The sequence below is a fragment of the Sphaerodactylus townsendi genome, linkage group LG05, assembly GCF_021028975.2.
Source record: "Sphaerodactylus townsendi isolate TG3544 linkage group LG05, MPM_Stown_v2.3, whole genome shotgun sequence".
Taxonomy (NCBI): Eukaryota; Metazoa; Chordata; class Lepidosauria; order Squamata; family Sphaerodactylidae; genus Sphaerodactylus; species Sphaerodactylus townsendi.
The window spans coordinates 9,615,968-9,640,415 of NC_059429.1; the positions used below are offsets into that span (position 1 = coordinate 9,615,968).

At 49.6% G+C, this 24,448-nt stretch overlaps 2 protein-coding genes across 6 annotated transcripts; one reads left to right on the forward strand and one right to left on the reverse strand.

Moving 5' to 3' along the window:
- The first annotated feature begins 1,038 nt into the window (after window positions 1–1,038).
- On the forward strand, window positions 1,039–14,533 carry MADCAM1 (mucosal vascular addressin cell adhesion molecule 1). The gene is made up of 5 exons (XM_048497762.1): window positions 1,039–1,134; window positions 5,050–5,281; window positions 8,238–8,543; window positions 12,396–13,157; window positions 14,424–14,533. Exons 1-5 carry the CDS (start codon window positions 1,039–1,041, stop codon window positions 14,531–14,533), a joined length of 1,506 nt encoding a protein of 501 aa, XP_048353719.1.
- Window positions 14,534–18,018: 3,485 nt separating this feature from the next.
- LOC125433651 (zinc finger protein 70-like) lies at window positions 18,019–24,389 on the reverse strand. 5 transcript variants are annotated; one of them, XM_048498350.1, is made up of 3 exons: window positions 23,508–24,135; window positions 22,190–22,259; window positions 18,020–18,785 (listed from the first exon to the last, which is right to left on the reverse strand). In XM_048498350.1, exon 3 carries the CDS (start codon window positions 18,776–18,778, stop codon window positions 18,104–18,106), a length of 675 nt encoding a protein of 224 aa, XP_048354307.1. In that variant the 5' UTR covers window positions 18,779–18,785; window positions 22,190–22,259; window positions 23,508–24,135; the 3' UTR covers window positions 18,020–18,103. The 5 variants fall into 5 exon arrangements, with proteins under 5 accessions (XP_048354304.1, XP_048354307.1, XP_048354309.1 ...); XM_048498347.1 differs by lacking the exons at window positions 22,190–22,259; window positions 23,508–24,135 and adding an exon at window positions 24,205–24,245 and having other exon boundaries at window positions 18,019–18,785; XM_048498352.1 differs by lacking the exons at window positions 22,190–22,259; window positions 23,508–24,135 and adding an exon at window positions 24,283–24,389 and having other exon boundaries at window positions 18,020–18,805.
- Window positions 24,390–24,448: the final 59 nt, after the last annotated feature.

Below are 24,448 nucleotides of genomic sequence, written 5' to 3' on the forward strand. Positions count from 1 at the left end.
AGGGGTCAGGAACAAGTCTCCAAAAAAACACAGGACAGGGAATTCCCTGTGCCAGGACCGAAGGTTGTCTTGCATTCCTAGGGGCTGTCGTGGGAGATCTGCAGCCCCAAGCGGCTGTCCAAGGCCAATGCATCGAGGCCAGAGGCAGGGAACAGGATTCCAGGCAGTTGAAGTGGACGTGCTACCTGCTGTCTGCTTGTGTAGCAAGGATAGGTGTCTGGTCCCTAACAGGAAGGAGGGCCAAGGGCGTGAATGATGCAGATATTTGCTGCCTGCTGCATTATTGCAAACCTTAGCAGCTGACATAACAATAAGTTATCTGGGCAGGCCTTGTGGCCAGTGGTGGGATCCAAAAATTTTAGTAACCGGTTCCCATGGTGGTGGGATTCAAACACTGGCGTGGCGCCAATGGGGCTGGGCGGGGCATGACGGGGGCGTGGCCAGGCATTCCAGGGGCGGGGCATTAATAATTTCTCTGTTACTGTAAAAAAACTCTTACTGTAAAAAAAAAGTTCCTAATTTCCAGCTGGTATCTTTCTGTCCATAATTTAAACTCATTATAGCAAGTCCTATCGTCTGCTGCCAACAGAAACAACTGCTTCTCCTCTAATTGACTGCCTGTCCAATACTTAATACTTTCAAAGACTTAATTTTGTTTCTAGAAATCAAAAGAAGGATACTTTCCTTAAACAAGGAACTTTACCATAGTTCTAAAACATGTTTTTAAAACAGCCCAACAGGGAGAATTATCCCGTTTTCTACCTTCGCTAACCAGCCACATAGGAAACAACAGGACTTGATGATTTTTGGACCTAATGGAATTTCTAATGGAAAAGTGGACCCGATTAGTCACCCCCTCTCGGCACACACAAATAATTAGTAACCCACTCTCGGGAACTGGTGAGAACCTGCTGGATCCCACCTCTGCTTGTGGCCCATTGCTAGAGCGTGTGGTTTGCAAATGCAGGTCTTTAAATTAGTCGCCAGTTAAAACTGGCTTACAGGCAGGGCTAAGCGAGGGGGAACTGCGCCCGAGTCATGTGTGTCCCTGCACCCCTGCCCGCCCCCGCCTGCCCCCACATTGGAACACACCGGAACGCCTCCGCCATGCCCCCACACCTGCGCGCGCCCGGGGCAAGATGCCCCACGTCCCCTGAGTGCTACACCACTGCTTACAGGTAGCCACACTCTGAATTGGGATGAGAAACCAAAACATCCCACACTGTCAACAGTACATATAAGAAACGACTGCGGAGAGATGGTGTGGTGTAGTGCTTAAGAGCAGTGGACTCTAATCTGAAGAACCAGGTTCAATTCTCCACTCCTCCCTGAGACCTTAGGCCAGTGGTGGCGAACCTTTGGCACTCAAGATGTTATGGACTACAATTCCCATCAGCCCCTTCCAGCATGCCTTTATTTATTATAAGTGACTGAACAAGAGAATTTCCTGCTGGAGAAGAGATTTTGTAGGACTAACATGTTCAAAACTCATTTATCTTGGCACAGATTTTGAAAATGATTGTTCTTAGGATTTCTGAGGTAATGTTTATGGTGAGCATTGAAAGAAACCCAGCTTGGTATGAATCCACTGGTGTGTTCTTTCGGCCCAACCTACACTACAGGGCTGTTGTGAGTGCAAAATGGGATTAAGAGGAGCATGTTTGCTGTGCGGAGCTCTTGGAAGGAAGGCAGAATAAGAAACGTGATGAATTATTCTTTTTGCTTCTTCTTCTTCTGTATAGAAACAGTAGCCTGTCATTCCAATCTGAAAATAATATGTTTTGTTTTGTTGAAGCCCGGGAGTTTGATCAAGGTTATTCAAGGGTTAATTGGTGTTTCTGGGGTTTTTTCTCAATTAAAAAATCCCCTCTTCTGGGGAAAAAGGAAAAGCCAAAAGAACACGTGCATCATGTTGGCTACAGAAGGGGGCAGGCGTTGTCAATGGGAGGGGGGGTGGGGACGGGGGGGCGAAGGCGGCTCCTAGTTCAGATTTAAGAGGTTCGGCATCTGTGATTTGGGACCAGAGCAGGAATCAACATCAGCTCAGCCTCTCTTGAAGTCCTTGCCCTGAAAGAAGGAAGAAAGGAAGGAAGGAAGAGACCCACATTACAAAGTTATCAGCCCCTCCTTTAGAAAACAGCTCTGCGCAAGAGAAGATACATCCAGGAGGAAAAGAAATGGGCTGCCTCTCTCTTGGACTCCTGCTCAGCGTTATCTGGAACAGTTGTGGTAAGTTGCGTTGTCCATTTTTTGGGGAAATCAGCCCAGCGCACAAAGCAATTGTTTCTCTCGGGGTTTTTTTCCTGGATATCCTCTGCCTAAGAGCACACGGAAAGCCAGCTCATAGCAGCAGGGGATGGTCTAAGAGAGATCCCAGGAGGCGGGTTTGCTCTGTGGGACTCATTGCCACAAACGGCAGCCCTGACCTCAGGTCGGGAGCCAGTGGTGAAGAGCAGCCGACTCTCACCTGGAGACCTGGGTTTGATTCCCCACTCGTCCACGTGAGCGGCAGGCTCTTATCTGGCGAAGTGGATCCGTGTCCCCGATCCTCCACATGAAGCCTGCCGGGTGACCTTGGGCCAGTCACAGTTCTCTCAGGACTCTCTCAGCCCCACCTACCTCACAAGGTGTCTGTTGTGGGGAGAGGAAGGGAAAAGGAGTTGGTAAAGAAGCAGAAGAGTTTGGATTTATATCCCCCCTTTCTCTCCTGTAAGGAGACTCAAAGGGGCTGACAATCTCCTTGCCCTTCCCTCCTCACAACAAACACCCTGTGAGGGAGGTGGGGCTGAGAGAGCTCCGAGAAGCTGTGACTAGCCCAAGGTCACCCAGCTGGCGTGTGTGGGAGTGCACAGGCTAATCTGAATTCCCCAGATAAGCCTCCACAGCTCAGGAGGCAGAGCGGGGAATCGAACCCGGTTCCTCCAGATTAGATACACGAGCTCTTCACCTCCTACGCCACTGCTGACTCTCATCTGGAGACCTGGGTTTGATTCCCCGCTCGTCCACGTGAGCGGCAGACTCTTATCTGGCGAAGTGGATCCGTGTCCCCGATCCTCCACATGAAGCCTGCCGGGTGACCTTGGGCTAGTCACAGTTCTCTCAGAACTCTCCCAGCCCCACCTACTTCACAAGGTGTCTGTTGTGGGGAGAGGAAGGGAAAAGGAGTCGGTGAACCACTTTGAGTCTCCTTACAGGAGAGAAAGAAGGGTATGAATCCAAACTCGTCTTCTTCTAGGTCACCCTTCAGCATAGGATGTTCTACTAGTTTCCTACTGAGCAGAACCTCCATTCTCAATGGCACTGAATACCAGGTGCCAGAGGGGAGATTGAGTGAGCAAGCTGTTGTTTAGCTGTCAGAAACAGGATGCTGGGCCAGTTGGACTATTTTTAACGGAGATGCAGGCAAATTTTCTACCTGGTTAGAATTTATGAAAGAGCATTACGGCTCAGATTCACTCTCGGCTGGATGCAAGTTTTAGAATGAAGTGTGGATATTGATTAAGCCTTTCCCCCCTCTTTTTCAATGGTATTGTATACATATGATATACATTAGACAAGAGAGACAGAATATAAGATCTTCACCTCTGAGATGGATGTGAAGATGGAAGTCAAAATATCTGTACAACATTAGTCAAGTGTGATTTTTATCTTTGCTTTTTTATTGTGTTCTCGTCTTATTTGTATGTTCTTTTGAAGAATTTAATAAAGACCTTATATACCAAAAAAAAGAACTAGAAACTTGCTTTTAAAATATATATATAACTAGCGGGCCCGGCCACGCGTTGCTGTGGCTGAGTCTGGTGAAGTGGAAAAGAAAGAAAAGGGGAAGCGAACGGTTCGAACATGTGTCATTGCACAATGATTGCAAGGGAGGGGAGGGGCAAGGGGCCCCTCGCTCCCCTCCCTCTCTCCCGTTCCCTTGCATGGCAACCCAGCTGGTCCCTCCCTAACGTTCCCCTTCCTCTGCTAGGGTGGGTGGGCCATGTGCAGGTGGCTGGTCCTGTCCCTTTCACTCCCTTCCCTTGCAGGTGAATTATCTAGCTTAAAACACACTAGGAGGCATGAGCTACGTTGTGTTCAAATTTCAGAGCGTTTGGTCCAGCAAATCCCTGGACCCTCCCTCACCTTCCCCTTCCTCTGCTAGGGTGGGTGGGCCATGTGCAGATGGCGGGCCCCATCCCTTTCACTCCAGATGGCAGTGGTTTTCAAGGAAGGCATGGTTGTTTCCCTTGTATCAGAGGGTGTTGCGTTGACAGCCAGCAGATGGCGCTGTTGCGGAACAGAACTGTGGTTCCAACTGTCTCAAGTGTAGCATGTACATAATAACTGGCACAGATGTGACATGTACACAACAGGAGGTGTGGAAACAGTATGGAAACCTGGCCGCACGCGAATGCGACGTTGTGTGAAAATTTCAAAGCAATCGGTCCAGTAGTTTGGGAGATTGCCTGTCAGCAGGAAAATGCACTGATAGATTTTTATATAGATAGATAGATGGAAGCTGGATTTGGTTCCAGCGTATGCTAATTCCGGTGTTTGTGGGCGTGTGAGCAGATGCCCCTCTTCAGGGTATGCTAAGGCGGGATGACGGAAAGACTACGAGGACAGTGACTTGCCTTGGAGCGTGGCAGAAGTGGGGCAGGAAGCTGTGGGGTCTCTTGCTCTCATATGGATCTCCCTTCCTTCTACCTTCTACGCAGCAGTGGCGTAGGAGGTTAAGAGCTCGTGTATCTAATCTGGAGGAACTGGTTTGATTCCCTGCTCTGCCGCCTGAGCTGTGGAGGCTTATCAGGGGAATTCAGATTCGCTTGTACATTCCAACACACGCCAACTGGGTGACCTTGGGCTAGTCACAGCTTCTTGGAGCTCTCTCAGCCCCACCTGCCTCACAAGGTGTTTGTTGTGAGGGGGGAAGGGCAAGGAGATTGTAAGCCCCTTTGAGCCTCCTACAGGAGAGAAAGGGGGATATAAATCCAAACTCTTCTTCTTCTTCTACTTCCAACAGCGCTGCCACCACGAGCCAGGCTGCCTTTGGACATTCATCCCCAGGAGCCGCTGGTGGAAGTCGGGGGCTCCATTCATCTGCACTGCTCCTTGGACTGCCCGGAAGGTGAAGTCCAGTGGGAGGGCTTGGACACAGACCAGGGGAACATCGTTTCCAACCACACATCCAGCACCCTGACCGTGACCAACGCGACGGTGAGGATGGGCGGCACGAAGATCTGCACGGGCCAATGCCAAGGGAAGTCCTTCCAGAAGACAGTGGAATTGCAAGTGTATTGTAAGTTGGCTGAATTGATGGTGTTGGCATGGATTATAGAAGCTGCCCGACCCACACATTCCTTTGCTGACAGCAAGAAGGATTGGAGCACCTTCCTTATAAGGAGAGGCTGCAGCGTTTGGGACTCTTTAGTCTGGAGAGGAGACGTCTGAGGGGGGATATGATTGAAGTCTATAAAATCATGCATGGGGTAGAAAATGTTGACAGAGAGAAATTTTTCTCTCTTTCTCACAATACTAGAACCAGGGGGCATACATTGAAAATGCTGGGGGGGGGGAGAATTAGGACTAATAAAAGGAAACACTTCTTCACGCAACGTGCGATTGGTGTTTGGAATATGCTGCCGCCGGAGGTGGTGATGGCCACTAACCTGGATAGCTTTAAAAAGGGCTTGGACAGATTTATGGAGGAGAAGTCAATCTATGGCTACCAATCTTGATCCTCCTTGATCTCAGATTGCAAATGCCTTAGCAGACCAGGTGCTCGGGAGCAGCAGCAGCAGCAGCAGAAGGCCATTGCTTTCACATCCTGCATGTGAGCTCCCCAAGGCACCTGGTGGGCCACTGCGAGTAGCAGAGAGCTGGACTAGATGGACTCTGGTCTGATCCAGCAGGCTAGTTCTTATGTTCTTAAGAATGTTTGCGGACATTCTGAGGCTGGCAGAATACCTGTGAACATTCCGTATCGTCACCACAGTACCAAGCTTCACCGAAGGTTCGCTTGGGAGGAACAATTAGTCAATGAGGCAAGGGTCCCGGGCAGTGGTGGGATCCAAAAATTTTAGTAACAGGTTCCCTCGCCAGCCCCCCCCCCCCCGCCCCAGCAAAGGGGGCAGAGGCGTACCTAGCCAAACCTGAGCCTTCGGCAAAACCTGAGTTGGATGCCCCCCCCCCTCCATGGGCAGCCACCCCACCATGACCCCAAGACATTGTTTTGCACCAGGTCATTTCTAAATCATCATCACATTATAGAAAATGCCCCAACTCGCAAATCTGAACCCAGCAATGGTGAAACACACAGGCTCTTGGATAGAGACGGGTGAGATAAAAGGTACGAAAGGCTGAGAATCCATGAATTGCAGTACCTGAAAGGGATTAACCCAGTTCAGGGAGTGACATTATTAGTCGCAATGGCTATATGGAACCTTCACGTTCAAAGGCAGGATGCCTCTCGGGGAGGCGGGGGGGCGTGGAGATGGAAAAGCGGACCCAATTAGTAACCCCCTCTCAGCACACACAAATAAGTAGTAACCCACTCTGGGGAACTGGTGAGAACCTGCTGGATCCCACCTCTGGTCCCAGGGTTCATATGATTTTAAAAGTTTTCTTTCCAACTGTCAGTGTCGATGTGTCGAAAATCGGCAGGTCAAATAAACAGCCACAGTAAACAATAAACAATAAATGTTTTTGCCTGGTGCGTTTTGGCTCGTTGACAGGAATTTACAGTTCCAAAGCTGTGCAGCGTAGCCTGCTTAGGTTGCCAGTTTGGGGCTGGGAAATACCACAAGGTTAGTGTGTGTGTGGGGGGGGGGGTGGCACCTGGGGAGGGACTCCAATGGAGAATAATGCCAGAGTCCCACCTCCAAAGCAGCCATTTTCCTTAGGGGAAGTGATCTCTGTGGTCTGAGGATCAATTTTAATAGCAGGAGATGTCCAGGCGCCACCTGGAATTTGGTAACCCTATTGCCTGCCAATGAACCCCAATAGAGGCTCGCCCTGGGGCGAGGCTAAGCTACTTACCATCACAGCTTCGGGCTGGCCCTAAAGCTAGGAAGGACGGACAGACGGAAGCCTGCCTAGCAGCCTCTAGGCCAGTGGTGGCGAACCTATGGCACGGGTGCCAGAGGTGGCACTCAGAGCCCTTTCTGTGGGCACACGTGCACAGAGTTCATCGGGGGGGAATCACCCCACACACACACACACACATCTCTAGGCTGGCCTGAGCACAATCCTTTACCTGGGAGTAAACTTGGTTGCTGGTAATGGGGCTTGCTTCTGAGTATACCCTCCTAGGGTCGTGATTCACCCATTCAAAGTGTTGCACAGTTGCTTCACCAAGCTTACTCCCGAGTAACGCGCACCTCTGAGTCAACTGTTTTTTCTAAACTAAAACCTCTGTGTTCAGGTTAAATTGCCGTGTTGGCACTTTGCGATAAATAAGTGGGTTTTGGGTTGCAATTTGGGCACTCGGTCTCGAAAAGGTTCGCCATCACTGCTCTAGGCAAAAGCCCAGATCAGAACCGGGCAGGGAGCGTGACCCAAATGCAGGCTGGCTTTCCATCTCAAAGCAAAGTCGGTCCAGCCGTGTTGACCAGGCTTGGGCAGCAAGCTAGGCTCCCAGCATTCCACCCATGCCTGGCCAATACACAGGCCAGTCACAGGGTCCAATACTACCCCCCCCCCATTAACTTCATTATCTGCCAATCACAGGGCCCAATACTGCACACCCCCATTAACTTCATTATCAGAGAGTTGAGCAGATACAACCTCAGATAGCTCTGCAGGTCCCTACAGTTACGGGTTCACGATCGCTGGGGGAAGAAGAAGAAGAGTTTGGATTTATATCCCTCCTTTCTCTCCTGTAAGGAGACTCAAAGGGGCTGACAATCTCCTTGCCCTTCCCCCCTCACAACAAACACCCTGTGAGGTAGGTGGGGCTGAGAGAGCTCCGAAGAACTGTGACTAGCCCAAGGTCACCCAGCTGGCGTGTGTCGGAGTGCACAGGCTAATCTGAATTCCCCAGATAAGCCTCCGCAGCTCAAGCGGCAGAGCAGGGAATCAAACCCGGTTCCTCCAGATTAGATACACGAGCTCTTAACCACTACGCCTCTGCTGCTCTCTGTCATCCCCAGGAGGAACCGGGTACCACACAGTGGCTTGCCTTGGAGCATGGCACTAGGAGAAGGATGCTTTGGATTCAGTTCTACCCCCTCCCACCCTTGTGATTCTCGTTCCAGCTTTTCCAGACACCCTACAATTGGACTCCCAGCCCACGGCGCCAACGGCCAGGCAGCCTGCCCAGTTCTTCTGTGTGATGAGTCACGTGTTCCCTCCTGACACTTTTACACTCAGCTGGTTCCAGGGAGACGACCGGGTACAGAGTCTCGTGGAAGAGGATACGGAGGAATCTGAGCTGTGTACATTTAGTTCCCAGTTGGAGACCCCTATGGCTGCAGAACACACAACCTACCGGTGCGAGGCGGAGCTACAGATCGGGCAGCGTCTGTTGCGGCGAAGCAGGACCGTAACGGTTCGGGCCCAAGGTAAGAGCTGTGTGCAAATGACCCGTTTGCCCAGTTCCCACAAGCCAGGTGTTAGGTGGGCTCAGAATGTGGAAAGGGCCATTGAAGAAGAAGAAGAGGAGGAGTTTGGATTTATATCCCCCCTTTCTCTCCTGCAGGAGACTCAAAGGGGCTTACAATCTCCCTGCCCCTCCCCCCTCACAACAAACACCCTGTGAGGTAGGTGGGGCTGAGAGAGCTCCGAGAAGCTGTGACTCGCCCAAGGTCACCCAGCTGGCGTGTGTGGGAGTGGACAGGCTAATCTGAATCCCCCAGATAAGCCTCCACAGCTCAGGCGGCAGAGCTGGGAATCAAACCCGGTTCCTCCAGATTAGATACACGAGCTCTTAACCTCCTACTCCACTGCTGCTCCTTTGAGTCTACCGGATCCCCTCACCCCAAATAGTAGAAGAGCCACACCTCCTGGAAAAGAAAATCCACTCCCAAGCAGATGTAACCTCCCCGACAGTAAGGGCTGTTCGACAGTGGAACCGACCGCCTCGGAGTGTGGTGGAGACTACTTCCTTGGAGGTTTTGCAATATTGCAATAGAATTTTGTCAAATTTTCCTAACAGATGTCCAGCATTCATGGCTATTAACTATCCAGAGATAATTTTCCTTCCTCCCTTTGAAACTAACTGTTCTTTTAATCTTGTCACCGTTTGACAGTACAAGAACCATTGGATATTCATTAATGTACAGAACCAATGGATATTCATTAATGTAACTACTCGCAGTGGCCCACCAGGTGCCTTTGGGAGCTCACCTGCAGAATGTGAAAGCAGTGGCCTGCTGCTGCTGCTGCTGCTGCTGCTCCCGAGCACCTGGTCTGCTAAGGCATTTGCAATCTGAGATCAAGGAGGATCAAGATTGGTAGCCATAGATCAACTTCTCCTCCATAAATCTGTCCAAGCCCTTTTTAAAGCTATCCAGGTTAGTGGCCGTCACCACCTCCTGTGGCAGCATATTCCAAACACCAATCACACGTTGTGTGCAGAAGTGTTTCCTTGTATTAGTCCTAATTCTTCCCCCCAGCATTTTCAATGTCTGCCCCCTGGTTCTAGTATTGTGAGAAAGAGAGAAAAATGTCTCTCTGTCAACATTTTCTACCCCATGCATAATTTTATCAATTTATATTCAGAGAAGTCTCCATATCTATATATATTTCATGGTGTAAATCAAAGAAACTTTGGTTTAGTTACTGATATTACAACGTTGTCTGCGTAGCTTTTCATTTTGTATTCTTATCCATTTTTGTTCCGCAAACCCTCTTATCTTGCCTCATTTTTACAGCTAATATCTTCATTCCTAGAATAAATAAAGTAGATTCTATTTGGCAACGTTGCTGTGTTGCTATCTCAGTCTTCTCTGCCACAGTCACGTTTACTAGAATTCTTACTTTAGTATAAATACTTTGGACCCAATTCAAAAATTCTGCTTCACAGTTCATATTTTGGAGCACTTTGTTGTCATTAGAGACAACTAAACTATGTTGTCAAAAGCTTTTTTCTGTGTCTAAAAAATAAATGCAGTTTTCTCTCTTTTCCTTGTCACATACTTTATTGTATTCATTATGTATTTAATATTGTCTTTCATCTATCTTCAAGGCACAAATCCAGTCTGATCTTTATGAATTAGTTCCGACATATTTTTTAGCCTTTCTGTCATGATGGTGGGTCACAATGACAAGTTAGTTCAATTGATTTAGTTGTCGCTTTTATATATCCAACATTGCTGATTTAATTAGTGTTTAAAGAAAACTTCGTACTTGGCTTAAACTCATCATGGACAGTCAAAGGTTAAATACTGCAGAGTCTCCAATCTTAGGTTTAATTAAATCCTCTATAATGAAAGGGAGAAAGGTCGAAAGGGAAAAATCAAGTCCGAATTCACATTCAGTGCACTGTTGCAATGAAACGAAAATAAAAAGCTGGAGCATCTCTTATAAATTCACCCCTCTTTGATAAATAACATAAAATTGAGAATCTCCAGAAGCAACACAGGAAAAAATTCTAATTAGTAGATAACGTAGAATAAAATAAACAGCCCAACAAACCTTGATGTCATTTTACAGGCGTCTCTGGTATGTCCCTATGCAATTTCAGTGCTTTGGAGAGAAGAAAATACCTCCTCAGAAAAGAGAGTAACCCTCCTCTCTTCAACACGCCAGTCAGTGATACCTTCCCACAGTTTAGGAAGGAGCTGGAGTGAATTAAGCCTGGCTTTCCAATGCCCCTGTACACGAGAAGCAGGCAAGCGCATATTATGATGTGCTTCCAGTCTCCATTTTGGTTCCTCCTCCTAATGATATATTTCAAGATGCCAAATGTTTGCTTTGCAGAGAAACAGGAAACAGCCACCCATGCAGAGCCGGAGCGAGGGGAAACTGCTCCTGGGGCATGCATGCACCCTGCACCCCTGCCACACCCTTGCCCACCCCAGAACGTCCCCACACCTGTGTGCGCCCGGTGTGTTGTGCACCCCCTCCTGTCCCCTTGGCGCTACGCCACTGCACCCATAGTGTTGGGGATGTTTTAACCCCAAAACAGCCAAAAGAGTCGGAGAGGTAGCAAAAGGACTGTTTTACTGCCGGTGGAGAAGGGGACAACCGTCCAAGAGTCGTTCCTCAGGGTACTGATACATTTCATCCCATACAAGTTAAAAGACTACTTTATAGCTGGTTCAGTACAACTTTAATCCTTACCTTGTTTATACCACCTTCCTGCCTTGTACCCCTGGAATTTGTCCTCCCCTATCCAAGCTTCCTACCCTCATTGCCCTCTTTCCTGCTTCATGAGGTTTCCGCTGCCTCCATTCTGATAAGAAGATTTTATTTACAGTCAATGACCAGATATATTACAAATCTCCAAAATATCTACAACAAAACAAGAATGCAGATCTCTCTCCCGTATTCCAGCACTATCCATCTATATATCATTATACTTTGTAATCACACCAAACAGCTTAAAAACACTAAACAAAACAAAAATATCTAAGGGGGATACCATATTCAGATCATTTTTTTCTTTTTCATAATGAATAGACAGAATTTTGCTACCCATTTAGTAATATTCTCCTTCTTATCTTGTAATAGTTTTTCACAACAAACTTTATCAGAACAATATGTCATCTTGTGCAGTAGATGTGGCAGGCATTTTTTCCTTGCCTCCTCATAAAGGGGACATTTTAATAACATAGGCTCTATAGTTTCTACAGAATTCAGAGAGCAAGAACATAACCTTGCAGCATGAGGTATCTTTTGATATTTCCCTTCTAAGACAGCAGAAGGCAAATGTGCACTTCTTGCAAGAGTAAAAGCTCTCCTTAGATCTTTGTTATCCAGATAAGTTAAATAAGGAGCAGGGGCAGTGATATATTTCTGTGTATAGCATAGAGCAGGGGTAGGAAACCTGCGGCTCTCCAGATGTTCAGGAACTACAATTCCCATCAGCCTCTGTCAGCATGGCCAATTGGCCATGCTGGTAGGGGCTGATGGGAATTGTAGTTCCTGAACATCTGGAGAGCCGCAGGTTCCCTACCCCTGGCATAGAGGAAAATCTGAATATCTTGCCAGATCAGACTGTCGTGATACATCTTTGACTCTTTGGGTAATTTCACTTTTAAAATGATCCCAATTTTTGATCATAGGGATGTTATATGGAAGGCCACATTGATTAAGGCACTTCTCCATCTCTTGAGCCCACCTAGGCTTATAAGGATCTTTTGCTAGAAAGGGCCAGAGACCATTTGAATCAGTGTGTAACATTCTGATAAGTATAGTTTCGTATTCACCTCAGGAAAGGAATCTTAATTGTACTTTGTCCCTAACCACAGAAACCGCCTCTTCCCGAACGGCTGTAACGGCAAGCGATTTGGGGACTCTACAGCCACATCTCGCTGCCACTGATGGGAATTCTCTTGAGGCCACCACTGGAAGCCCTCCACCCTTCCGTTCCACCAAACGCCCCACCATCTCGAGGCCTGTCGGTACGACCACAGCCGCTCCCACAGTGGAATCTCTGACAAACCCCACTGCGGGGACGAACCCTACCACCGGATCTCTTTCGACGGCGTGGATCCCATCCGGAAGAACGTCGACACTCTCTTCAAAGCCCCTAGCTGGAGTTCCCAGTACTTCTGGAAAGGTCTCCGCAGGACTGGCTAATGCCAGTCTCAAAACCTTGGCTAACTTGGGGGTCACTTCAAAAACCCTCCCTGCAACGGACGGGCCACTCGCCACAGAGCTTGTTTCTACCACAAAGGGCCTTCTCACCAAGAGCACGGCTGCTGCAAACGGGCATCCGTCTCCCACCCCGGAAGACCCCTGCAGGCCCGTGATCACACATTTCCCTCCCCAGGGGACCGTGGGGGGGACGCTCCGTATCACGTGCCACGCAGCGGAGTGTCACAAAGACATCCAAGTCTGGTGGGTGGAAACTCCCGTGGCTCAGTCCCAGTACCACCAGGAAAAAACAGAGGGCCGGTCCTCTCTGATGGTTGACAGCATCGGCTTGGAGCACCAGGGGGTCTACCAATGCGTCACAATGACAAGCCAGCCCCGGATGGCCAGCACCCATGTCGTCATTGTCAGTGCGGGTGAGTAACTTGCCCTGCTCACCATTTCTGTCCGGTCCGATCAGCGCGGGACCTTGCTGTCTGGGCAACAAGGGTGCTTTGGGGATTTTTGCATGTTTAGCCTCCCCACACTGCTAGGAAGCCTCTATGGGAGCAATGGGCCAGTGCTGGAGGGTTGTCTACAACCCAGAATCCCCATAAGAACGAGCCAGCTGGATCAGACCAGAGTCCATCTAGTCCAGCACTCTGCTACTTGCAGTGGCCCACCAGGTGCCTTTGGGAGCTCCCGTGCAGCATGTGAAAGCAATGGCCTTCTGCTGCTGCTGCCCCCGAGCACCTGGTCTGCTCAGGCATTTGCAATCTCAGATCAAGGAGGATCAAGATTGGTAGCCATAGATCGACTTCTCCTCCATAAATCTGTCCAAGCCCCTTTTAAAGCTATCCAGGTGAGTGGCCATCACCACCTCCTGAGGCAGCATATTCCAAACACCAATCACACGTTGCGTGAAGAAGTGTTTCCTTTTATTAGTCCTACTTCTTTTCCCCAGCATTTTCAATGACAATGCCCCCTGGTTCTAGTATTGTGTGAAAGAGAGAAAAATGTCTCTCTGTCAACTTTTTCTACCCAATGCATAATTTTATAGACTTCAGCAGTGGTGGGATCCAAAAATTTTAGTAACAGGTTCCCATGGTGGTGGGATTCAAACAGTGGCGTAGCGCCAATGGGGCTGGGTGGGGCAAGACGGGGGCATGGCCGGGCATTCAGGGGCGGCATTCCCTTGCTGTGGCAAGGACGAAGCCGCCACGGTCCTTGGCGGAAACGAATGCACGCTGGTGCAGGCTGCCACGCACGCCGGTGCACCTCCTGCTAGACTGCTTCAAGTTCTGCGCGCTACTGCTGAGAGGAGGGGCGTAACTAAGGCAAAAATCACGTGGCAAAATAATCAATTAGTAACCCCCTCTCGGCACACACAAATAATTAGTAACCTACTCTCGGGGTACCTGTGAGAACCTGCTGGATCCCACCTCTGGACTTCAGTCATATCCCCCCTCAGACGTCTCCTCTCCAAACTACAGAGTTTCCTCATTTCATTATTGGTGATATTTCCACCTGACATGTTTCAAAGGGGGTAAAATGCTGTGTTGGGGTCTCTCCCGCACTGCTTCAGCATGTTCCTGCAGGGGAGGCCCCGAGCACGGGACTGCTTGGTTTGTGCAAGGAATTGTGGAGTTCAGGCAGCCAAGAGGTTAATTGTGCTTCTCTTGTTTGTTTGTCTCTCTGCCCAGCTCCGTTGAGCACGAACGCCGTCGTCACGATTGGGGCAGCAGGCTCCGTTTTGGGGCTGTTTGTGGCCAGCTACGTGTTCCGGCGTCTGTGGCAACACCGCAGCAGCTAGTGCGATGCAATTCCATCGCGGGAGCTGTAGTCCCTGCACTGGAGACTTTGCCATGGAAAACGACATGGTTCTCGCTGGCCCAAGGGAGCTTTCAAGGAAAGGCGCACCTGTTCCGAAGGCTAGGCTACCCTGAAAGACTTGAACAAGGCCCTTCTACATTTCGCTGGATCGTGCTGGTGGAACAGAGATCCTTCAGTGGAGGGGGGGGGGGGTGCTGTTCACCCATCTGTAGATCCAACCTCTTCAGTGGTGCAGTGTGGTAATTTCAGACTCTGAACAACAGTCTTATGCAAGTCCCCCTTTAGAAGAAGAAGAGTTTGGATTTATATCCCCTCTTTCCTGCATGGAGACTCAAAGGGGCTTACAAATTCCTTCCCCCCCCCCCCCAACAAACACCTTGTGAGGTGGGTGGGGCTGAGAGAGCTCCAAAGAACTGTGACTAGCCCAAGGCCACTCAGCTGGCATGTGCCGGAGTGCACAGGCTAATCTGGTTCACCAGATAAGCCTCTACAGCTCAAGTGGCAGACCAGGGAATCAAACCTGGTTCTCCAGATGAGAGTGCACCTGCTCTTAACCGCTACACCACGCTGGCTCCTCTCGCCTGTTTTGGAAGGCTTGTTTAGTCGGACACCAGATGTCTGCCCCAAGGTCCAGTCCGGGTGATGCCACACAGACTCGACCCGAGCTGGTTTCCCCTCCAGTATTTTACATAGGGAAAGATGGCAAAGGGGCAAAGGAAATGATGAGGCGGAACAAATCACGAACTTTGCAGAGCCAAGAGACAGAAATTATCTCTCAGTGTGTCCGCGCTGCAGACTTAAACGGGGTCAACAGCCATTCCTGTACCGAAGGGAGCCGTATTTCACGTGGGACTCTGAAGAATTCTCAGCAAAGAATTGCCAAGGCCTGCCCCAAAATAACATTCACAGTAACTGTTGAGGAAAGCCATGACTGGGAACACATTTGTAACCTAGAGAGGCTCTAAGAAAAGCAGGACTTGGGCTCACTAATTGAAATGGAACTATTAACTGACTGAGCCCAAACAAAGAGAAGCACGGCTGTAAAAACGTGTGGCTTTTGTAAAGGCGAGGAAATGGGTGGTGGTAGTTCCAGTATCTCCAGATAAGCAGGATTGTTAATTTCATCAGCCCCTGCCAGCATGGCCAGTTGGCCGGGCTGGCAGGGGCTGATGGGAATTGTAGTCCATAACATCTGGAGTGCCAAAGGTTCGCCACCACTGGGCTATGGGGACGCGAGGGCCCCTCGGCGCAAACGGCAGAGGCTAAGGATGGTGGCCTCTCTGTTTTTAGTGTTCTGCTTTCTGCCAGACTGCAGGAGTGTACAATATGGGGAGGGGCCTGGGGAACAGCATCTCCTGATAGTCAGCTTTCCCAGGGACAGGATAGAGTAGGGCTGATGGGAATTGTAATCCATGAACATCTGGAGAGCCACAGGTTGCAGACCCCTGGGATAGAGCAAAGCGCTGGCTAAGGTGTTCGCCTGAGCCAGCAGGCCATTTATATTTTTGTACAGACAAGAGCAATCCTTTCCAACGGCTGCGACAACGCTACGTTGACTGCTTGTGCGTGGTGATCTTTTTGTACATTTGCGTGAGACAGAAAAGACAGGCTTACCAAACTCAGATCGGTTCGACGTATGGTTTGACTATTTGCATTATAATAAATCATCCTTTTTGACAGCATGTTAGCTCAGTTCTATATAGCTAGTGCCCAGTAAGCCCACAGTAGGTAAAAGCTTCTTGAAACTAAACCTGAATTTTTTTTTGGATGTATATTTCTGTCTGGCCCTTTCTCCCCAGCTGATTTATGAGATTCTTGCATCCTCGATTTTATTGGTCATCATTACCTGAAGAGGTACACTATCCTCTGATGAACTATAAATGCTCTTGTATCAAAGTACCATGTTCAATAATGCACAAAATAATGGTTTTGATAAAGGCAGTGCATAAAAAATGGCTGATAAATCTCATATTCATTTGGGACTATATTCTAATTTGCTGGTGGTTCCTGGCCCCTCAATGATGCGTTGGTTTTCCATTATCGCCAGGACCTTTACGGCCCTGGCCCCGGCCTGGTGGAACACTCTCCCTCCAGCTGTCCAGGCCCTGCGGGACCTTGGTGAATTCCGCAGGGCCTGTAAGACTGAGTTGTTCCGCCGGGCTTTTGGAGTGTCCAGTCGCTGAGGTGCGCCCCCTCCCTCCCCCCACCCTTCCTTTGCTTTGCTCCTTGGCTTTTTGCTCTCTATTTTAGAATTTATTTTTGTATATTTATTGTTATTTTCAAGGAAGAGTCCGGCCGCTCCCTCCTTTTTGGGGCGGTTTAAAGGAATTGGGTTACAGGACGCCATCATCATTATTGTTGTTACTGTTTTTGTCCGCTGCTTAAATGGTTTTAATGGTTTTAATCGTTTTTAGTGTATTTGGTCACCATTGTGACCCTTGTTATATATTGTGTATATAATGTTGTACACCGCCCAGAGCCCCCTGGGGATTGGGTGGTTTATAAATTCAAATAATAAAAATAAATAAATAAATAAAGGCAGTGCATAAAAATGGCTGATAAATCTCATATTCATTTGGGACTATATTCTAATGCAGAAGTATACTATTTTCTCAACAGCTGCACCTCAACTGACTGCACTATTATCTTTCTGTGGAACAGAGTATAGGCTAAGAATGGGTGACTAGCCCCAAGAACCAAGTCATTGCCATGGTTGCCCCCAACTATGCCGTGTCAGAATTCTAAAGCTAAAAACATAAGAAAGAGCCTGCTGGATCAGACCAGAATCCATCTAGTCCAGCACTCTGCTATTTGCAGAGGCCCACCAGGTGCCTTTGGGAGCTCACCTGCAGGATGTGAAAGCAATGGCCTGTAGGGGTGAGCCAGCGAACCCAGCAGAGCCTCAGACAGAGCACAGGAATGCCTGCGCCATCTGTTGCCTTCTGGGCGCACAAGACCCCCATGACTCATGGGTCACAAGATGCCCTGGACAAAGGGACAAAAGGTACATACCCCCAGGTATGGATTAGGCCCAGACAGGAACGTTTCCTCCTGCACGTACGCAGCCCCTATGAGTCATGTATTGTGCAACATTCTCCCGCCTTCCCAAAACCCTTAATAAAAGGTGCCAGGGACCCCAGCTCGGCAGATGAGCCAGATCCATCGATCACGCTGTATCACCACTGGCTTCTCTCCACCGGACCCTGATATCACTGCGTCTCGTCTCTTCGTTGCGTCGTACGTAACAACTTCAATGGCCTTCTGCTGCTGCTGCTCCCAAGTACCTAGTCTGCTAAGGCCTTTGCAATCTCAGATCAAGATTGGTAGGCATAGACTGACTTCTCCTCCATCAATCTGTCCAAGCCCCTTTTTAAAGCTATCCAAGTTAGTAGCCATCACCACCTTCTGTGGCAGCATATTCCAAACACCAATCACACGTTGCGTGAAGAAATGTTTCCTTTTATTAGTCCTAATTTCCCCCCACTCCCCAGCATTGTCTCCTTAGGACTGGCCAGCCCCCACCCCACCCCCTTGGCCTGTCTCTCCTGCCCTAGCCATGCATAGTTCGCGTGTGTTTCAAGAGGTTTGACTTGTGGTTGAAGTCCTTGGAGCAAAACTTGCAGCTGAAGGCTGGATACTTCTGATGGGTCCGCTGGTGCTGGAGGAAGGTGGACCGGTGGGTGAACGTTTTGGAGCACTGGCCGTGACGTGGGCCGCCTCCCTGTGGACTCTCGTCGTGCTCCTTGGCCGAGGTTTCCCACTTGAAGCGCCGGTCGCAGTGCGTGCACGCAAAAGGCTTCTCCTGCGTGTGGATGCGCAGGTGCTTCACGAGGCACGAAGTCCGCTTGAAGCGCTTGGGGCACAGGTGGCAGGGGAAGGGGGCGTCGTCGGAGTGCACCTTGCTGTGCTTGTCCAGGTCGGCCTGCAATTTGAAGCGCTTCCCGCAGACCGCGCAGCGGTGCGGCCGGCGGGCCGAGTGCACCAGGCGGTGCTTAATGAGGTCGGCGCAGCGGGTGAACGTCTTGCAGCATCGTTTGCACTGGTAGGGCCGCTCCCCGGTGTGGATGCGCTGGTGCTCCCGGAAATTCGACTGGTACTTGATGTCCTTCCCACATGTGTCGCAGTGGAACACGTCTGGGTCGCTGCGGGAAACCTGGGACTGCTGCTGTTTTGGTGCCTTGGAAACCTTCTTCCGGGCCTTGGCAGGGATCTGTCCAGCATCCATGTTCCACCTGGAAAAGGAAACTTCATGCTTGACATAAAGAAGGATGAAGAAAAAGTAGAAGAGGAGTTTGGATTTATACCCTGCCTTATTTTCATTTATTTATTTATCATTATACTTCATTAACCGCTCAACCCCCATAGGGCTCTGAGCAGTGTACAGTGCCCATAAACAAGGCTGATAAAACAATAAATATAAACATTAACATTAAAACCCTTAGATTTCCATAGCAGCATTTACATAAAATTGAATTGAAGGCACATTATCTGGCAGGAGACTTTTTCTCTGGGGACCGGAGGGGAATATTATTTATAAGGTCAAAACTCCAGCCAGCATGGTATAGCCCAGGGGTGACCAACCTATGGCACTCCAGATGTTCATGGGCTACAATTCCCATCGGCCCCAGTCAGCAGTTGGCCATGCTATCTATCTATCTATCTATCTATCTATCTATCTATCTATCTATCTATCTATCTATCTATCTATCTATCTATCTATCTATCTATCTATCTGTCTGTCTGTCTGTCTGTCTGTCTGTCTGTCTGTCTGTCTGTCTGTCTGTCTGTCTATCTATCTATCTATCTATCTATCTATCTATCTAATCATCTCCTGCCCTTCCCATCAGTAAAACCATACAATAATCATATAGCATGTATCATTTAAAACATTCTCAGTAAGCAATAAAAAAGACAGATGGCGATAAAACCCTCACCAGACACCTATGGGAGGCAGCGATGTCCCTGTCAGGCCGGCTGGCACGATAGAAAAGCCTGGCGGAAGAGCTCAGTGTTGCAGGCCCTGCGGAACTCTCACCGATGTCCCGCAGGGTCCTGATCTCAGCTGGGAGCTCATTCCACCAGGTGGGGGCCAGGGCCTAGTAGTGTTTCAGACCAGGAACCACCAGTAAATTCCCCCCCCCCCGATGAGCGGGGGGATCCAGAGGGGCAATAAGGGGAGAGGCGGTCCCATAGGCATCTAGGGCCAAGATCGCTCAACGGCCTTAAATGTCAGAACAAGCACTTATCTATGCGTCCAATCCTTCCCTGCCCAAGCAGTGCTGATGGACTGCAGTACCAGCAATGCTGTAGATCAGGGGTCCCCAAACTGAAGGCATTTATCCGGCCCGCCAGGCATGGCGGCGATGGCTCCATTCATGTGCAGTGGGGACTCGAGGGAGAGGAGGAACCGGCCCCAACGGCTGTTGATTGCAGTTACATGATGGCACCCCCAAATCTCCATGAATTTTCTGACCCAGAGTTGGAAACCTTACATGTGGCAACACCTGCTCCGCCCTCCTCTCAGCTACTCCATGTGTTGCTCTCAGGCTTTGTTCTCGGCCACTCCCATTGGCATCAGCCAGGCTGGCTTAATCACGCTGGCTGCTAGGGGGAAAGAACCCAGGAAGATACCTGATCCTGGGTTAGATGGAATGCTTCATTGGGAAAGTTCTGCTTTTTTTTTACAGGGTAAGGTATTCCACAGCCTCTCTGAAAATATTTGGAGCGCGCCCTGTACTTGACATACTTTGGTCACTGTTCTAAAAATAGACCATGACAGAAAGGCTGAAAGGTGAAATCAAACATTTTACAATCATTTGTGCATAGGAATTTGTTCATAGTTTTTTTTTGGTCCGGCCCTCCAACAGTCTGAGGGACAGTGAACTGGCCCCCGGTTTAAAAAGTTTGGGGACCCCTGCTGTAGATGGTGCACGCTCCTATAAGAGACTCGAAGTGGCTTATAAACTCCTTTTCCCTTCCTCTCTCCACAACAGACACCTTCTGAGACTGCCTTACCCCACATGTCCCAGTTCGGCCTCTGCGATCTGCAGCGGCAAACTTACTTGGGGCCCCTGGTCCCGCAATGATGCGGCTATACCCTAGCCCCCACCTGGTGGAACGGTCTTCCTCCAGCTGTTAGGGCCCTGCGGGACCTTGGTTAGTTCCGCAGGGCCTGTAAAACTGAGCTGTTTCACTGGGCCTTTGGGGAGGCCGGCCGCAGATCTGCCACCCCCTCTTGATGCCCCGCGTACCATCCATGCATACCATCTGCAGCGATCTGCTGATCTCCGGCCGGGGTTACGAGAGCAGGGAGTTGGGGTTTGGACGCCATCTCAAAAAGGGTTTTACTGCAAGTTACAATGTTGCTACTGATTTTACATGGATTTTACTGCACTCTTTTGATTTATATTGTTTATATTGTCTACATTATGTTGTATCTCTGCTTGTCGTTGGTTTTATTGAACACTGCCCTGTGTCCTCTGGCAGTAGGGCGGTCTATTAAAGTTTAATAATAACAACAATAATAACAATAATCCAAAAAACACTAGGGCAGCACTTGAAACATCTTCGAATTGACAAAAATCAACATCTGTCAAATTCAGAAGGCAGCCCTGCTGGGATCCGCACGAATACTACGCCGATTCATTACAACGTCCTGGGTCTCTGGTGAGGCTCGAATTGTCTTGAAGGCCAACAACCAGCTAAAGATCTGGCAGCTGTGAAATCTACCATCATAATAATAATAGGTGGGGCTGAGAGAATTCTGAAAGAACTATGGCTGGCCCAAGGTCACCCAGCAGGTTTCATGTGGAGGAGCGGGGAAAAAACCCAGCATGTGGAGGAGCAGGGAGTCAAGAGTCTACTGCTCTTGACCACTACACCACGCTGGCTCTAGTCCATTCTAGGCATGGTCACCCATGAGGAATACAAACTGTTCGCAAGCAAGCAAGCAAGCAAGCTGGCACAATCCCTTTCCAGAAGCACATTCCTCCCCCTGACCCTGATGGTCTAGGCTAGCCCAATCCCCTAAACCACAGGTGTCAAATTCGCGCCCCTCCAGATGTTATGGACTACAGTTCCCATCATCCCCTGCCAGCATGATGCTGGCAGGGGATGATGGGAACTGTAGTCCATAACATCTGGAGGGGCACGAATTTGACACCTATGCCCAAACCTAAGCCAGGTTGGCCCTGGTTAACACTTAGACAAGGAAGCCCAGGACGGTTCGCAGAGGCAAGCAACAGGAAACTACCCCTCAAGATCCTTATGCCGTTGCCACAAATCAGCTTCAACTTGACAGTCCTTCCCAGTTAACCAACTTAACAAGCTGACTGGCTTCCATCAGTTGGGGGGCGGGGAACCCACATTGAGCCTGCTGCACAATACTGCATGCTGGGCACTAGAAAACCCTTTCCCCACTGCATCGCCGCTGGCTCTTCAGCGGCAGCGAATAGTTGTGCATGGACAGCGGCACAACGTTAAGGCTGCTCATTTCCCAACGGCCACTCGCTCTACTTTCTCCTTCCCTGCCCAAGAAAAGCTTGAGGAACCAACGGCCACCCGACAGGAGGCATTGTGGCCTGAATATTTCTCAGCATGCACGTTGTGGAACATTCTTTTGTCCAGAAATACTCACGAACACGGCGCTCAGCAGTAAGCAGTTTATTGAAGGCACGGCTGCAGGCGTGGAGAAGGCTCTCTGGGATCTGTGGCATAACACAGCTCAGTTTAAGGCCCCTGCTCTGTCCCCTTGTCCATCCCTAGTTGGACACGGGGCTCACAATCTGCCAACCTGCTTCTAACACCTCTCCCCTTGTTACATCGGGGGCTTTCCACATGCAGTTAGCAATTAAGCTAGCGCAGCAACATTTAAGTAAGCTTTCTGCAATTTCTATGTGTGTCAATTTCCTGTGTTGCTGGCTACTGTCGGTCTAGTTCCCTTTTTCTCTTCCCAACACTTCCTCTTTTCCCATCTGTCTCAATTTCTGTGCTTATAAACAACTGTGACCTTCACACTCAAAAAAAGTACTTTCCCATATCATGCACAATGTGAAGGAAAGACTTTTTCGGCTTTTTAGGTGCAGTGTGGAATCTGTAGACTCCTGGGCCCCACCCTCAGCCTACCTGATGGCCACCCCATGGATGCTGCTTTGGCACGGGAGGGAACTCAGTACAAAATGACAGGTGGGCACACTGCGGGAAAGCTGGGGGACATTTACATGGGTCACTCTTCCAGTTTATTTTTCCAGTCTTTTTTTTTGAGGGTGGGGGGGGGTCGGTCACATCTGACTTCAGACCTTTGAGGCTGTTTTTGCAATTCCATCCTTTTATACCTTTTCGCTCCAGCCCAGTGGCATGAGTGACAAGGGGCTGGTGGGGGGCTGGTACAAATCAGAGCAGCACCCCCCCCCCCCTTGAGGAGCAACAGTCCATAAGATCAGAAGCAGGACTAGCATTCTTCAGGGCCGACCTTCCTCTCCTCAAACACACAACCCTGTGGTTAGAGGGCCACTGGAGCTCCTTCTCCAGAGCGCCTGGGGCCAGTAAAAGAAAACCGGAGACGTGGGAATATGAAAAGGAAATGTGATTTTTAGTCTTTGCTACACTTGTATTTTTTTAATATTTAGTGACAGTGGTCTCTATTGCATTCAAATAAACTTTAATTGGGGGGGGGGGGCGGGGGAGGCAGTCTGGAAAAGATTGGATGCATTCAACAAATGTACCCTTCTCAGTGCAACAACTGTACCCTTCTCAGTTTCTTCAGCTTAAGGGGTGCAAACTAAGAGCCCCCCCCCCCCCAATGGATTTCCATACCCTGTTTTTAGCAGCCGGCAAAAGAGGGACAGGTGTGTGTGCGTGGGGGGGGGGGGGAGATTCCCATCCTTCCTCTTATTTGCTGATCCCCCCCCCCCACTCCCAATCAAAGGCCCTTCTGCAAATCCACCTTACTTAACTGCAACAAGAAGGAAACCTAAAGGCAGCGGAAGTAGAAACCTGGGTCAAAAATCAACCCCCCCAAAAAAGAGCGATTCAGCGTGAGGGGGGGACACCTTCAAAGGACCCGTGTTCGGGGAGAGAAAGGCGACGGAGAAGCACCTCCGGTCCGAAAGGCAACTGGTCTCCCCGCCCCAAAGCCACGCCTGGGGGAAAGGCGGTGCCACGGAGACAGGAAGGCCTGGAATGCCACCCACAGCTTGACCGGAAGCTCGGATGCGCGTCGCTCTGGGCTGCCCGGCCTCTGTGATGCGTTGACACTTTTGCCAAGAGGGAGCCGCTCTCCCCGGTGGACGTTTATAAGACCTAGAAGGTGCTTGATCATAGAGAGGGTCTGGTCTAGAAAGGCCCGTTAGGGACAACGTTGGTTCTTCGTTTTCGCTTTTGGTTGAAGCCGCTTCTGAAAGACTTTCCTTAACCCATCCCGTGAGCTGCGCACAATAGACCAGGTAGAAAATGCACACAGTTGCAGTTCAGCCGGAAGTAAAAATTATGTACTTCCGGTAGAACGTCCAGAACCGGAAGTACAGAATGCACTTCTGGTACAGCCATCTGTAGGGCGTGTGGATCTATAGCTTTTAAAGCAGGGGCTGATGGGAATCGTGATCCATGAACCCCCCCCCCCCCCCGAGTTAGCATAATAGGTTAGGAGATAACCTGAGTTCAATCGCTCCCTCAGCCATAATGCATGCTGGTTAAACTTTAGGCCAGTCGCTCCCTTGCAGTCTGGCCTACCTTGCAGGGTTGTTATTAGGCGGAAAAGGGGAGAAAGAAGCCATGCACTGTGCCCCGAGCTTTAGGGTCTCCGTAGTAACGCCCTTCCCGGCTTTATCTTGAGGGGTAGGCGTGGAAAACCGCTCCCACGAGCTTCCGCTGTCCGCGGAAATCACCATGGCGACCG

Coding starts and splice junctions, on each gene's coding strand:
- LOC125433651 (XM_048498347.1), bottom strand. CDS start 24,230: ATGGCTGAGGGAGCGATTGAACTCAG. Junction 18,786..24,204: donor GAGGGAGCGATTGAACTCAG/GTTATCTCCTAA, acceptor TTCCTTTTCCAG/GTGGAACATGGATGCTGGAC.
- MADCAM1 (XM_048497762.1), top strand. CDS start 1,039: ATGTGTGTCCCTGCACCCCTGCCCGCCCCCGCCTGCCCCCACATTGGA. Junction 1,135..5,049: donor CACACCTGCGCGCGCCCGGG/GCAAGATGCCCC, acceptor ATTCATCCCCAG/GAGCCGCTGGTGGAAGTCGG. Junction 8,544..12,395: donor CGTAACGGTTCGGGCCCAAG/GTAAGAGCTGTG, acceptor CCCTAACCACAG/AAACCGCCTCTTCCCGAACG.